At 46.6% G+C, this 13,528-nt stretch overlaps 2 protein-coding genes across 8 annotated transcripts in view; one reads left to right on the top strand and one right to left on the bottom strand.

Annotated features, from left to right (window-relative positions):
- The window catches only part of NTAN1 (N-terminal asparagine amidase), a 36,343-nt gene that overhangs the window by 7,885 nt on the left and 14,930 nt on the right, over positions 1–13,528 (top strand). For 2 of the 6 annotated variants that reach the window (XM_017533380.2, XM_037740174.1), the window contains exons 2-10: positions 2,586–2,688; positions 2,765–2,830; positions 3,134–3,242; positions 6,546–6,619; positions 8,849–8,902; positions 9,390–9,443; positions 10,392–10,489; positions 12,059–12,172; positions 12,521–12,863. In XM_017533380.2, coding sequence (XP_017388869.1) covers positions 2,586–2,688; positions 2,765–2,830; positions 3,134–3,242; positions 6,546–6,619; positions 8,849–8,902; positions 9,390–9,443; positions 10,392–10,489; positions 12,059–12,172; positions 12,521–12,697 — 849 coding nt within the window. In that variant the 3' untranslated portion in view covers positions 12,698–12,863. Of the gene's footprint in view, positions 1–2,585; positions 2,689–2,764; positions 2,831–3,133; positions 3,243–6,545; positions 6,620–8,848; positions 8,903–9,389; positions 9,444–10,391; positions 10,490–12,058; positions 12,173–12,520; positions 12,864–13,528 lie in introns of those variants that run through there. The other 4 variants (XM_017533387.2, XM_017533394.2, XM_017533399.2 and 1 more) reach the window with 4 other exon arrangements.
- The window catches only part of PDXDC1 (pyridoxal dependent decarboxylase domain containing 1), a 69,061-nt gene continuing 67,593 nt past the window's right edge, over positions 12,061–13,528 (bottom strand). For both annotated transcript variants that reach the window (XM_017533350.2, XM_037740165.1), the window contains exon 24: positions 12,061–12,222. In XM_017533350.2, the coding sequence (XP_017388839.1) occupies positions 12,181–12,222 (42 nt within the window). In that variant the 3' untranslated portion in view covers positions 12,061–12,180. The remainder of the gene's footprint in view (positions 12,223–13,528) is intronic.

Below are 13,528 nucleotides of genomic sequence, written 5' to 3'. Positions count from 1 at the left end.
AGGCAGGAGAATTGCCTGAACCCAGGAGGCGGAGGTTGCGGTGAGCCGAGATCGCGCCATTGCACTCCAGCCTGGGTAACAAGAGCGAAACTCCGTCTCAAAAAAAAAAGAACTCATAGGCTCAAGCAGTCCTCCTTCCTTAGCCTCCCCAAGTGCTGGGATTACCATTGAGCTCCATCACACCCAGCTGCTCTTACATTTTATTAAGTGAGCACTACTAACCTAAATTAGCTCCAGTCATACGCAATGGCAGGAAGCCGATAGAAGACCGATGCAAAACCGTTCTCCAGTGTAGGCGATACATGCATACATTCTCTAGACATTTGAGCAAGAATTTGTTGATCAAGGAGTTTATTTGTTGCAAGTAAGAAGGAAATTAAGATACATTGTAGTGTTCTATCAATGTAATGCTTTTGACAAAGTTTTCATTAAGAAAACCACCTGAGGTCTTGTAAAAATTTTTTTACAGGCTTAGTAAGAGTTTGTACAAATATTCATTTAGATATTGATACTTCGTATTAACACATCTTTCATAAATTTGCCTTACCCATTTTGTTTTTGTATTTTGATAATAACTATAGAATAGAACATTTAGAGAAGAGAGAAAAGACAACAGCGCCAGTAAATTTTAACTGGTGTTTGCTTTGGCACAGCCCTGGTTGTATTGGTGAAATTTGTTTCCAGTGAAGCAATGAATTTAATCGTTGTATTAACAGCACATTTATAGCTATTTAAAACATTTTTTATACTTTTGTATCTTGCTTTTCAGTTAGCATTTCAAAACTATTTTTTCTGTAGTTTTCATTTCTCATGACTCTGCAGTTAGTGGCTGTGACTTGGTTCTGTGCGTAATCTACTTACCTTTTCCATTCCTGCTCCCAGCTTTCTGTTATTACAAATGACACAGGGGGCCGGACACCGTGGCTCATTCTACAGTCCTAGCACCTTGGGAGGCCAAGGCAGACGGATCACTTGAGGCCGGGAGTTTGAGACCAGCTTGGCCAACATGGTGAAACCCGGTTTCAACTTTAAAAAGCTGGGCATGGTGGTGCACGCCTGTAATCCCAGCTACTGGGGAGGCTAAGGCATGAGAATCGCTTGAACCTGGGAGGTGGAGGCTATAGTGAGCCAAGATCATGCCACTGCACTCCAGCCTGGGAGACAGAGTGAGACTCTGTCTCAAAAAATAAAACAAAACAAATTATACAGGGATGAATGCATTTTGAATTATTTCCTTAGGACAAATTTCTAGAAGGGAAATAACTAGGTTAGGGACTAAGGAAGCTTTTAACTCCTCTTGGTCTTTAAAGAAGGTAAAGAGGAGGCTGGTCACGGTGTCTCACGCCTGTAATCCCGGCACTGTGGGAGGCTGAGACAGGTGGATCACTTGAGTCCAGGAGTTTGAGACCAGCCTGGGCAGCATAGGGGGGTCCCATCTCTACAGAAAGTATAAAAATCAGCTGGATAGGGTGTTGTGCGCCTGTATTCCCAGCACTTTCGGAGGCCGGGGAAGGTGGATCGCTTGAGCCCAGGAGTTTTAGACCATCCTGAGCAGCACAGGGAGACCCTGTTGCTAAAAAAACAAAAAGTATAAAAATCAGCCAGGTGTGGTGGTGCATGCCTGTGGTCCCAGCTACCTGGGAGGCTGAGGTGGGAGGATTGCTTGAGCCTGGGAGGTGAAGGCTGCAGTGAGTTGAAGTTGCATCACTACTCTCCAGCTTGGATGACAGAGAGACTGTCTCAAAAAATAGAGGGGATGTGGTTTCAGAGTCACCCACCCTCTATTCCTAGGTAATCTCATTCTCTTTACAACTGTAAAATTGTTCTTTGTTTTTTGTTTGTTTGTTTTTTGAGACGGAGTCTTGCTCTGTTGCCCAGGCTGGAGTGCAGTGGTGTAATCTCAGCTCGATGCAACCTCCACCTCCTGGGTTCAAGCGATTCTTCCGCCTTAGCCTCCTGAGTAGCTGGGACCACAGGCACGTGCCACCACGCCCGGCTAATTTTTGTATTTTTAGTAGAGATGGGATTTCACCATGTTGGCCAGGATGGTCTCAATCTCTTGACCTCGCAATCCACCCACCTGAGCCTCCCAAAGTGCTGGGATTACAGGCATGAGCCACCGCGCCCGGCCAACTGTAAAACTGTTAAGAGTCTCACACTGTTTAGTAAAGAACTGTGATAGCCCGTGTGGTGGCTCACACCTGTAATTCCAGCACTTGGTGAGGCCAAGGCAGGAAGATTGCTTGAGCCCATGAGTTCAAGACCAGCCTGAGCAACATAGTGAGTCCCTGTCTCTTTAAAAAAAAAAAAAAAAAAAAAAAAGGATTTTTGCATCTCATTTAATCGGTTACTATAGCATCTGATTTCATAGGTTAAAAAACCGCCACCCAGAACCTCATCATTTTCTCTGCATTGTTCCCAATGACTGTGGCTGCTGCGTTTTTCTTTGAACCTCTCTGTCCGCTAACACACTCCAACACACTAGTGTGCCGCCCACGCAGAGCCCGCTTCGGCTCTCTCCACATCTTCAGTTTTTCCATCCTCACTAATTTACATCACTATTTTATTTTTTTTTAATTAAACAGGAAAGAGCCAGACTTCTCAGAGGTCAGTCTGTTCAACAAGTGGGACCCCAGGGCCTTCTGTATGTTCAGCAAAGAGAGCTTGCAGTGACCTCCCCAAAGGATGGTAGGTTAGGAAGCAGTGAATTGGGCGTTATCCCAAAAGGCAATTGGATATTTTATTTTATTTCTTTTTTAAACAGGCTCCATCTCCATTCTGGGTTCTGATGATGCCACTACTTGTCACATTGTGGTCCTGAGGCACACAGGTATGATGAGAGAGGTGAAGGAAACCGTTACTTAAAGTGGCCCAACCTTTGGGACCATTGAATTTCTCGAGTTGAGTTTCCTGGTGTCTTGTTGGAAACGGACTCTGCTTACGTTTTTTCTGGTCTGCATGGTGTCTCCCTGGTGTCCTGGTCAGAATGGGTTGGCTGGGCAGCACAGCCCTTTCTGTTTTTCCCTACAGGATGTTCAGAGACGAGGCGGTCCGAAGGGACAGGAGCAGAGTCTCGGCCTGCTGCTGCGCTCGCATCGGGAATAACTTGAGTCCTTTCACCCTTGTTCTTCAGGTAATGGGGCCACCTGCTTGACACATTGTGATGGAACCGACACCAAAGCTGAGGTCCCCTTGATCATGAACTCCATAAAATCCTTTTCCGACCACGCTCAATGTGGAAGGTGAGATCCATGCTACTCTAATAGGTGAATTGGGATATTTGAACCCTTGTGTAGAGGACGTAGCCACGGAAGCTGTTATGGTGACACAGGATGCTGTGACCGCCATGTCTGTCTCTTTCCCCCGGAGCAGAACTTAGCATGGCATGGGCGCTGTGTCAGCAGTGGTTGAGTGGATGAGTGGATGCTGGGCACAGGCAAGGAGTCCGTGCTGGATTGGAGATGGAAGGCTTGACGTTGAACTTGACGTTGGGAACGTTGAGTTTGAGGTTTTTATCGCGGGTGTGGTAGCTCTTCATGCAGTCATTCCTCCAGTATTTTCTTGTTAATTGCTTCCTCTCACGTACACCTTGTAGTTTCCAGGGACATAGCCGTGAACAGAGTAGACGGAAAGCCTGCCCCAAGGTGTTCGGATTCCGAAGCCGAGAGACAGTACACAAGACAGGGTGTTCAGGGGTGAAGCAGGCTGTGGAGAAAACAAGGCCAGGGAGATTTGGGGACCACTAGGGGGTAAGGCATGTGTTTTGTTTTTCTCTTTGTTGTTGTTGTTGAGATAGGGTCTTGCTCTGTCACCCTGGCTGGAACGCAGTTGTGCGATCTCAGCTCACTGCTGCCTTGACTTCCCAGGCTCTGGTGATTGTCCCACCTCAGCCTCCCAACTAGCTGAGACCACAGGTGTGTGCCACCATGCCCGGCCAATGTTTTGTATTTTTTGTAGAGACAGGGTTTTGCCATTTTGCCCAGCCTGGTCTCAAACTCTTGGGCTCAAGTGATCCTCCCAGCTGAGGGGGGATTTTTAAATTCCAGCACGTTGGTGGTTTCCGCATGGATTGCTGGATAAGAAGCGGCCGCCAGCCTGGCTGTCCCACAGCACCTCATCCTCTCTTCTCACAGTAAAGTATCTGCCGCCTCCATTTGACAGAGGCAGGCGCTGAGGCTCAGCATGCTGGAGCACGCAGCTAGCTAAGTGGAGGCCGAGGACACAGGCCCGCTGTCCAGACTCGTGTTCATACACCTGTCCCCTCTGTTTTCTCTGTCATTGTGTAGACATGGCAGGCGTTGCTCTCATCTTATTTGAAGTCTAAGCCAGCCATTGAGTGAGCTACGGCCATCATATACAAGGGCTTAGAATCCCAAGAGTCAAAAGAGGAAAAAGAGTTCTCTGGGAGAGTTTTGCTAGTGCAATACTGATTGATTCTTAAATGCCACTTCTGCAGTCCATGCCACGGCTGGGCTGGCTTCATGGCCATGTGACCCATGCAGGCCCAAAATGGCCTTTTCATTTTCCTATCACCTTGGCCCCCACACGGGGACATAATCAATGCCATTATGTTGCCACACACTCCGCTCCTTGGTTCTAAGAACATGCTTGTCACCTTTTCCTGGTCTGCTGTAGAACAGCCATGCTCGCTTCAGGAGTCAGAGGCAAACCTGGTGGCCCTGTTGCCAGCAGAGCCATGATGATCACTGCTCTCTTTACTACTTGGGAGTTGATCATGAGGCCATTTGAGGCTGTGCCCTATATTGGGTACATGCAGGGTCTTGGTTCATCCCTTAGGAAGATTTTTTGTCCCAGAAGGCAGTGTGAAGTCTGGCAGCGCTTTGCCAAGCATGAATTCCCCCGGTTGACAGGGGCTGTGGAAAGGGGGTTGGTAGATGAGCGCGGAAACACTGGGCTCCACAGACATTGTTGGAGTGTTTTCAATCGCAGGACGTGTCAGCTTCACTGTGCTAATGGCAGTGGGACTCTTCTAAGGAGGTCTTCCAACAGACAAGATGGCCCCGTCTTTTTTTTTTTTTCCTCTCAGAGCCACCCCAGTTTTTTTTTTTTTTTTTTTGGAGACAGAGTATTGCTCTGTTGCCCAGGCTGGAGTGCAGTGATGCATTCTTGACTCACTGCAACCTCTGCCTCCTCGGTTCAAGTGATTCTTCTGCCTTAGCTTCCCCAGTAGCTGGGATTACAGGTGCCTGTCACCATGCCTATCTAATTCCTCCTCCCCCAGAAGGAGTCTTGCTCTGTGGCCCAGAGCTGAAGTGCAGTGGCACAATATCGGCCTACTGCAACCTCCCACCTCCTGGGTTCAATTAATTCTCCTGCCTCAGCCACCCGAGTAGCTAGGATTACAAGTGTGCACCACCATGCTTGGCTAATTTTTGTAATTTTAGTAGAGATGGGGTTTCACCATGTTGGCCAGGGTGGTGTCAAACTCCTGACCTTGTGATCCACCTGTCTCAGCCTCCCAAAATGCTGAGGTTACAGGTGTGAGCTACTGCGCCCAGCCTAATTTTTGTAGTTTTAGTAGGGATGAGGTTTCACCATGTTGGCCTGGCTGGTCTCGAACTCCTGACCTTAAGTGATCCGCCTGCCTCGGCCTCCTAAAATGCTAGGATTATAGACATAAGCCACCATACCTGGCCCCAAACTTTTGTTTTAACTTCATGAACACTATTTCCCCATCTCATGAGGCTAGGGGGAAACACAATTTAGGAAAATCACGTGTAGTGGTTCATAAGCATGTATCTCTGTAAAATGGAGCTGATAATCCCCCTCTCACCAAGATATGGTGGACATTAGAGGAGACGGCACCTGTAAAATGTCTACTTAACGGCAGGCCCCTCCCATTGTCTTACCGTACTTGCTCCTGGGCAGGACACTGACAGGTGGGTTTTGGCAGTGTCCTGCTTTGGGCAGGTGAGTGACGTGGCCAGCCTCTTCTTTTTTTTTTTGAGGCAGAGTCTCTGTCACCCAGGCAGCGTTAAGTGCAGTGGTGAGATCTCAGCTCACTGCAACCTCTGCCTCCCAGGTCGAAGTGGTTCTTCTGCCTCAGTCTCCCGAGTAGCTGGGATTATAGGCACATGCCACCAGGCCTGGCTGAGTTTTTTTGTATTTTTAGTGTAGTCAGGGTTTCACCACATTGGCCAGGCTAGTTTCGAACTCTTTACCCCAGGTGATCCGCCCACCTCAGCCTCCCGAAGTGCTAAATTAAAGGTGTGAGCCACCACACCCGTCCTGTGCTCATACTGTTCTAGAGCGGAGCTCCTCACTGCTGCATGGAGGCGGCCTCATGTTTGTGTTTAGATTCGGATCCCTTCAGTCATCGGGGCCCTCGGGCAGGGTCCCCAAAACTTCCTATTGGCCTTAGAAGCATGCTGCAGATACCTTCTTTTGCGGTGACACGAAGAGGACCTGGAAGCCCTGCTGTAGAACAAGGGCTCACGGAAGCTGAGAGTGAAAGTTCAGAGCGAGACCAGCCCATGCGCTGGTGTCTCGTTCTGGCCTCTGACCCCTTTCCCATCTCTTGCCAGGCTGGAAGTGCACCTCGTGGGAGGCTTCAATGACGACAGGCAGTTGTCACAAAAACTCACTCATCAACTTCTTAGTAAGTTCACTGTTTTTTTTTCCACCCCCATATTGGACACAAATTTGTACCTGGTTTTGCTTCGGTTAAAAATCCCAACTGGTTCTAAACCTTAGATGACACACCCACTTGGAGCAGCGCAGAGAAACAGACTGGCCCAGCTTGGAATTTCACAGACGGAATAGCATGGGCCTCATTTGTAGAGGGTAAGGGTAGCAGGGGTAGGGACAAGATTTTCCACTAAAGTAGCAGTGGATACATTCCAAAATCGTAAGTGCTCTAAACTGTGTGAAAACAGAACCACCCTCCCTTCTAGCAAAAATGTCCATTTTAATCTGCAGAAAATTAAAATACTGATACCATTTTTCCCTATTAGCAATTTTTTTTGAGATGGAGTCTTGATCTGTCGCCCACACTGGAGTGCAGTGGCGTAATCTTGGCTCACTGCAACCTCCGCCTCCCAAGTTCAAGCAGTTCTCCTGCCTCAGCCTCCCAAGCAGGTGGGATTACCAGCGCTCACCACCATGCCTGGCTAATTTTTGTATTTTTTTTTTCTTTTTTTGAGACAGTCTTGCTCTGTTGCTCAGGCTGGAGTGCAGTGGCACGATTTCAGCTCACTGCAACCTCCACCTCTTGGGTTCAAGCGACTTTCCTGCCTCAGCCTCCCAAGTAGCTGGGACAACAGACACGTGCCACTACGCCTGGCTAATTTTTTTGTACTTTTAGTAGAGAAGACAGGGTTTCACTGTGTTAGCCAGGATGCGCTCAATCTCCTGACCTTGTGATCCGCCTGCCTCACCCTCCCAAAATGCTGGGATTACAGGCGTGTGCCATCGCACCCGGCCTATTTTTGTATTTTTAGTAGAGATGGGGTTTCACCATCTTGGCCAGGCTGGTCTTGAACTCCTGACCTCAGGTGATCTCAGGTCCCAAAGTACTGGGATTACAGGCGTGAGTCACTGCACCCTGCCTAAATTAGGAAATATTTTCAAAAAATAAAGATGATATTGTTCTGTGTTGACTATCCACCAGGCCATGAGGAAGGCTTACTCATACAATGGTACAGCCTGTCCAGAAAGCAATTTGGCATCATGACTTAACTCTCTCCCCCCCACCCTACCCCCCTGCCCGAGATAGAGTCGCACTCTGTTGCCCAGGCTAGACTCCATCTTCAAAAAAAACAAAAAGTTCATATACTTTGACCCAGTAATTCCCCTTGTGGAAATATATGCTAATAATCTGAAACGTGCATAGAGATTTATGCCTGAAGATGAGCAGAACATTATTTACAACAGGAAATCTGATGTTATCAGAACAGTAATTATGTAGTCACTAAAAAATAACACATGAAGCTGTGAATTACATGGGAAAATACCTATGCACAAGAAATCAAGATGTAAAATTGTCAGCTGGGCTTGGTGGCTCACGCCTGTAATCCCAGCACTTTGGGAGGCCAAGGTGGGTGCATCACCGGAGGCCACAAGTTTGAGACCAGCCTGGCCAACATGGTGAAATCCCGTCTCTACTAAAAATAGAAAAGTTAGCCAGGCATGGTGGCACACGCCTGTAATCCCAATTACTTGGAAGGCTGAGGCAGGAGAATCGCTTGGAGATTGCGGTGAGCCGAGATGGCGCCACTGCACTCCAGCCTGGGCAAAAGAGCGAGACTCCATGTTTTTTTTGCTTTTTTTTTTTAAAAAAAGGATATAACATTGTCTCTGTGGTCAGCTCTGCTGAGCACGGAAAAATTTGGATGTAACATTGTCTCTGTGGTCAGCTCTGCTGAGCACGGAAAAATATGGAAGAAAATTAACAGTGCTAGGATTACGGATGTTGAAAACTGACTTATGCTTTCCTGTACTTTTCAAATCTGTTACAGAGGCCAGATTTTTGTTTTTACAACTCCGATAATCAGGAAAACAGGTTACTTAGGAGAAAAGTAAAAATCTATGAATCCATGGGTCCCTGCAAAACTCTCAGAATGAAGAGAAAAATGGGAAGGCTCAGCCCCGGCTCCTTGGGGCCTGAGGCTGAATGTGGCCGTCTTGTGGCGGTCAGGGTTCTGCAGCGTCAGCTCCCTCGGGTCTGGCCCCAGAGGCTGGGCTGTGGCTGCTTGGGCGTGGGCAAGAGGGTGTGGGGCAAAGCACACTCAGCTGGCTGCTGTCCCTCCCTGTCCTTGGCTTGCTCAGCAGTTTGTTCTGGTAACTAGAGGAGCTTTTCTGATAACCAGTCTTAAAATTCTCATCGTAGGTGAATTTGACAGGCAAGAAGATGACATTCACTTAGTGACATTATGTGTGACAGGTAAGTTCTGCTATGTGTCCCAAAGCGAAACTGTGCATTTCAGGACCATTTTGCCCCCAGCCTTGCAGCGGGACCAAGCACCGGCACACACTGCTGTCACTGCTTGGCCGGCGTCTGTTCCAGCTCTTGCTGTGGTGGGATGGCCATCGCCACGGTGCCCGGTGTCAGTTCCAATGCAGCCCCCTCAAGTGTGCCTCGTCTCCCAGGAAGGAGGGCACTGGATCTCACAGCTGCCACCTGTGTGGCAGCTGGGGTGCATGGAGAAGGTGGGGTGGGATTAGGGACCTCTTCTGCATATGCCAGTTTGTTCAGTATAAACCCACCCGCCTTGGGGTAGGGCAGGGAAACAGGGTCACAGTCCCTTTCAGTTTCTGGGATTTTCCTCCCTTTCTGCAGTGAGGGGTTCCTCCTTGGCCTTTATCATACAAAATAAAAATAATTGTTTGGTATTTGTTTAAAAAGTATCTTAAACGTTTTTATTTTGTAGAATTAAATGACCGGGAAGAAAACGAAAACCACTTTCCAATAATATATGGCATTGGTAAGTAGTGTGCATCTTTGTGGGTTGGAGGCTTGGCACATGTGCGGTTAAAGCTAATTCAGCAAACCACTGCTGTCAGGATGGGACAGCCTTGGGTTCAGATCCCAGCTCCGCTGAACATCTGCTGTGAGACCTTGGGCAAGTAGCTTAACTTCTGTAAGCTTTACCTACGAAATGGAGATAATGTTCATGTCTTAAGACTTTGAAGAAGCAGTGTGGTACCAAATAGCATAGGCCAGGCCCATCCTTCCCAGGAGCTGGGGAGCACCTGGCCTCTGTTTCCTTCTCTCCCCAGCACGTCAGGCAGGTGTGCTTGTCTTCTGCCAGTGCTCTGGGGGAGGGAGACAGGCACTGGAATTTTTTTATACCTCCGGAACCGAGGAAAGTTTTGCTCGAGAACCGAAGTTGTCCAAAGTGTGAAACTATCAGGCTGAAGAAAACTTAGAACCATCCTCCCTGCTTGACAGCCCCAGGACTCCTGTGGAAAAGGCATGAGATTGGCTATATTTCAGAGGCCTTTTGCTGTATTGGTGATATTTATTTCGCAGGTGTTCACTGTCTTACTCTCTTTAACTTCGTGTATAAAATACGAAATTGTGAAGATTCCAACAGAACAATAACAGTTCACCCACCTACCCCTGGCTGTACACCAGTAGGGCTGACCAGAGAGGTTTTGCTACTTGTCCAAGTGCAGGAATGGCTGCTTCCCATGTGGAAAGCAGCTCTTGGTTTAGAACAAAATCTCACCGAGTCCAGCTCAGGCCTGACTGAAATGCGTAATGCGGTAAGGGTAGCATTTTCCCTCTAAAGGGAGGAACAGCTCCAGACACTTAGGAGCCATTCTGTTCACTTTCCTAGCTTTCTCTTAGGAGTGGTGGGAGAACTAAGACTGCAGGCTTTCCACTTTGGTCTTTTGTTAATTCAGAGTCATCTTGTTGTCCCTCACAGCTGTCAACATTAAGACTGCAGAGATTTACAGAGCCTCCTTTCAAGATCGAGGTCCAGAGGAGCAGCTGCGTGCTGCGCGAGCTTTAGCAGGAGGACCAGTGAGTTTGAAATCATCTTTGTGTTAAGGGATTTTAAAAAGGTATCAAATGCCAAGGCCTTATCAGTCTTAGAAAAGTCTATGTTGTATGTCAGCTTCTTTTTAGCTGTAAATTACCGAGGACCAGCACACACATACGCCCCCTCCCCACACTCTCTCTCAGTAATGAATATCTTTAGGTCATGAGCTCCAGACTCCAGTTCTCTGCCTAAAAGGTGCGGGAGGTATGTGTGAATCCAAGCATCCGAATTCAAAGAGAACAAACTTCTGTTACTTAGTAAGAGCTTTCCTATACGTAAAGTTCCTGCAAATAGAGGAGACCTGGGAAGCAGGAGAGAAGTTTTTTTTGGATCAGGTCACTAGAGAGCAATTTGCTGGAACAATTTAATTAACCCAACAGAATGATCAAATTAATTAAATTACACTGTGATTTTAAAAGTTTGAAAACCCAAAGTGTATAAGGCATTTGAGGAATGGGTGAAAGAAGTCTTTAAAAATGCTCAAAGTGTGAAAAAACAGAAATCTCATTCAGGCCACCCCAAAGAAATCTGCTCATTTATGAAATGCTGACATTTAGTGTTGGGATTCAGAGCGATTTGTTTTGCCAGCCCTTCTAACATTTTTAGGATTTCTCAAGGAGCATAATGGCCCTAGTTTAGTTAATATTCAGAACCTATTTCTGTCTGTTACCAAAGCTGAATATATTGCTGGGTAAGGTAAGACTACCACTGGCAAATTTGGGAATTCAGGGAATGGATCATTTGGCAAATCAGGTTCTTTCTTTTGTTGGGGCACCAGGCACTGTATGCTTTTTTTTGCTTTTTTTTTTTTTTTTTGAGTCAGAGTTTCGCTCTTGTTACCCAGGCTGGAGTGCAATGGCGTGATCTCGGCTCACCGCAACCTCTACCTCTTGGGTTCAGGCAATTCTCCCGTCTCAGCCTCCTGAGTAGCTGGGATTACAGGCACGCGCCACCATGCCCAGCTAATTTTTTGTATTTTTAGTAGAGACGGGGTTTCACCATGTTGACCAGGATGGTCTCGATCTCTTAACCTCGTGATCCACCCGCCTCGGCCTCCCAAAGTGTTGGGATTATAGGCGTGAGGCACCACGCCCAGCCCACTGTATGCTTTTAAATTGCAAAGCAATCAGTTGCTTGGGGTATAAATAATGAGGCAGTGTTCTCTGTGGCAATGAGGAACACAGACTTCAGTCAGATGCACCTGGCTTTGAGGTCCAGCTCTGAGGCTTACCGGACAGGCGACCTGGGAAATGGGCCCCCTTTCTCTGAGTCTCACGTTTTCACCCCAAATGGGAAAAAAACACCCTTGTCTTGCAGGACTGTTGTCAGCACTAAACAGCCAACAGCCACGTATGTGACCCACAGCCTGCAGTAGCAGATACACTAGATGTGTTTAGTAGGTGGCAGCTTTTGGTATTAGAGACAGTTTTTAAGAAGCTTATCAGGCAGATAAATTCCTGAAAGTGCTAGACTACACTGGAGCTTGCGTTGCTGGGAGGGTGTGAAAAGTGGGTGACATTCTTCAAATTCTTTGACACGTTCTTTTCTAGATGATTAGTATTTACGATGCAGAGACAGAACAAATTCGTATAGGACCGTACTCCTGGACACCATTTCCACATGTGGATTTCTGGTTGCAGCAAGATGACAAGCAAATACTAGAGGTGAGAATTTACAGGCTAAGTTTTAAATCTGTGGACCCTGGTTTTCCCACCTGTGAGACAAAAGGGTTTAGACCAGGTCATAGCTGCTTTCCCTTCGGCGTGTAGTAGTTACTTTTTGGATGCCACTGACCCCATTTAATTTGTGTATCAATTGGGCATATGTCGAGTCCTAGATGGAAATATGTGTGGGTAAAGCAGTAAGCAACTTTTTTCTTACTAATCGATGCCACTCCGTTTCTTACGTATTTTACTATATATATTTATGTGTCCAAGAACAAAGATGCTTCGACATCTTTATGAAAGCAGGGCGGAGCAAGGTGACTTATGCCCACCATCTTGTGTTTTCAGAATCTTTCCACTTCGCCTCTGGCCGAGCCACCCCACTTTGTTGAACATATTAGATCTACCTTGATGTTTTTAAAAAAATACCCATCTCCAACTAATACATTGTTTCCTGGAAATAAAGCCCTAGTCTACAAAAAAAATGAAGATGGCTTGTGGGAAAAGATCTCTTCAGGAAACTAAAAAATAGGAATTACCAAAGAAAGCACCTTCTTGGCCTGACAGAGACCATGGGTGGAGCTGGCAAGAATCTGAATTTGGAACCTACATCCATTGGGTCTTAGGTCTCCTTCCTTTCTCAGTGTCTTTCAAATGACTTTCAAAATAAAACCTTATTTTGGCAAAGGCATTTGTTGAGACTTTGCTTTACTAAAAAGTTCATCTCTAGCTAGCTTTTTTTTGGTCAGCAGAGAAGAACCTATCTATCTCCCACTGGTAGATAAGCAGCTATTTCAGATACTTGGGTAAGTCTTTTATAATGTTTATAAACTGATTCACTGGTAACAATTTCAAGAACGTTTATTGAAACCAGCATTCAAATAGTATGTCAAGGGTGAAATGTCTCAGCAAAACCAATTTAACAATTCCAAATATATATAAAAACATTTAATCTTGTTAAAGGTGATAATTTACCCCAACCCTATTTTATCTGCTATACTTCATTGCACCAAATAAACAGGGAAGACTTTGTTTAATCATCTGCACCAAAAAAAAAACAAACAAAAAAAATGCCATCAAATCAGAGTGTAATTATAGGCTGAATGTGGTATAACTAAGGCTTCTAGTACTACAGTCCACAAACCCAGTGTGAATTCCCCATTTTCAGGTCTGCCAAAAGGTTGAGTCTGCTGGACTAAGAAGGCACGGGGGCCAGTACTTCGGAAAAGTAGTAACGGGCAGTAAGAGTGAGCTTCTACTGACTTAAGCAAGGAGCCTGGCTGATCAGCATGAGAGAGTGCCCTACTGGCCTATGACCGAGTTGAGCCCAGGTGAGGTGCCAGGGCAGTAGAAGCT

Source organism: Cebus imitator, unplaced genomic scaffold (genome assembly GCF_001604975.1).
Source record: "Cebus imitator isolate Cc_AM_T3 unplaced genomic scaffold, Cebus_imitator-1.0 Scaffold4, whole genome shotgun sequence".
Taxonomy (NCBI): Eukaryota; Metazoa; Chordata; class Mammalia; order Primates; family Cebidae; genus Cebus; species Cebus imitator.
Note: the sequence above shows the minus strand (reverse complement) of the source record. Positions and strands in the feature narration are given on the sequence as shown.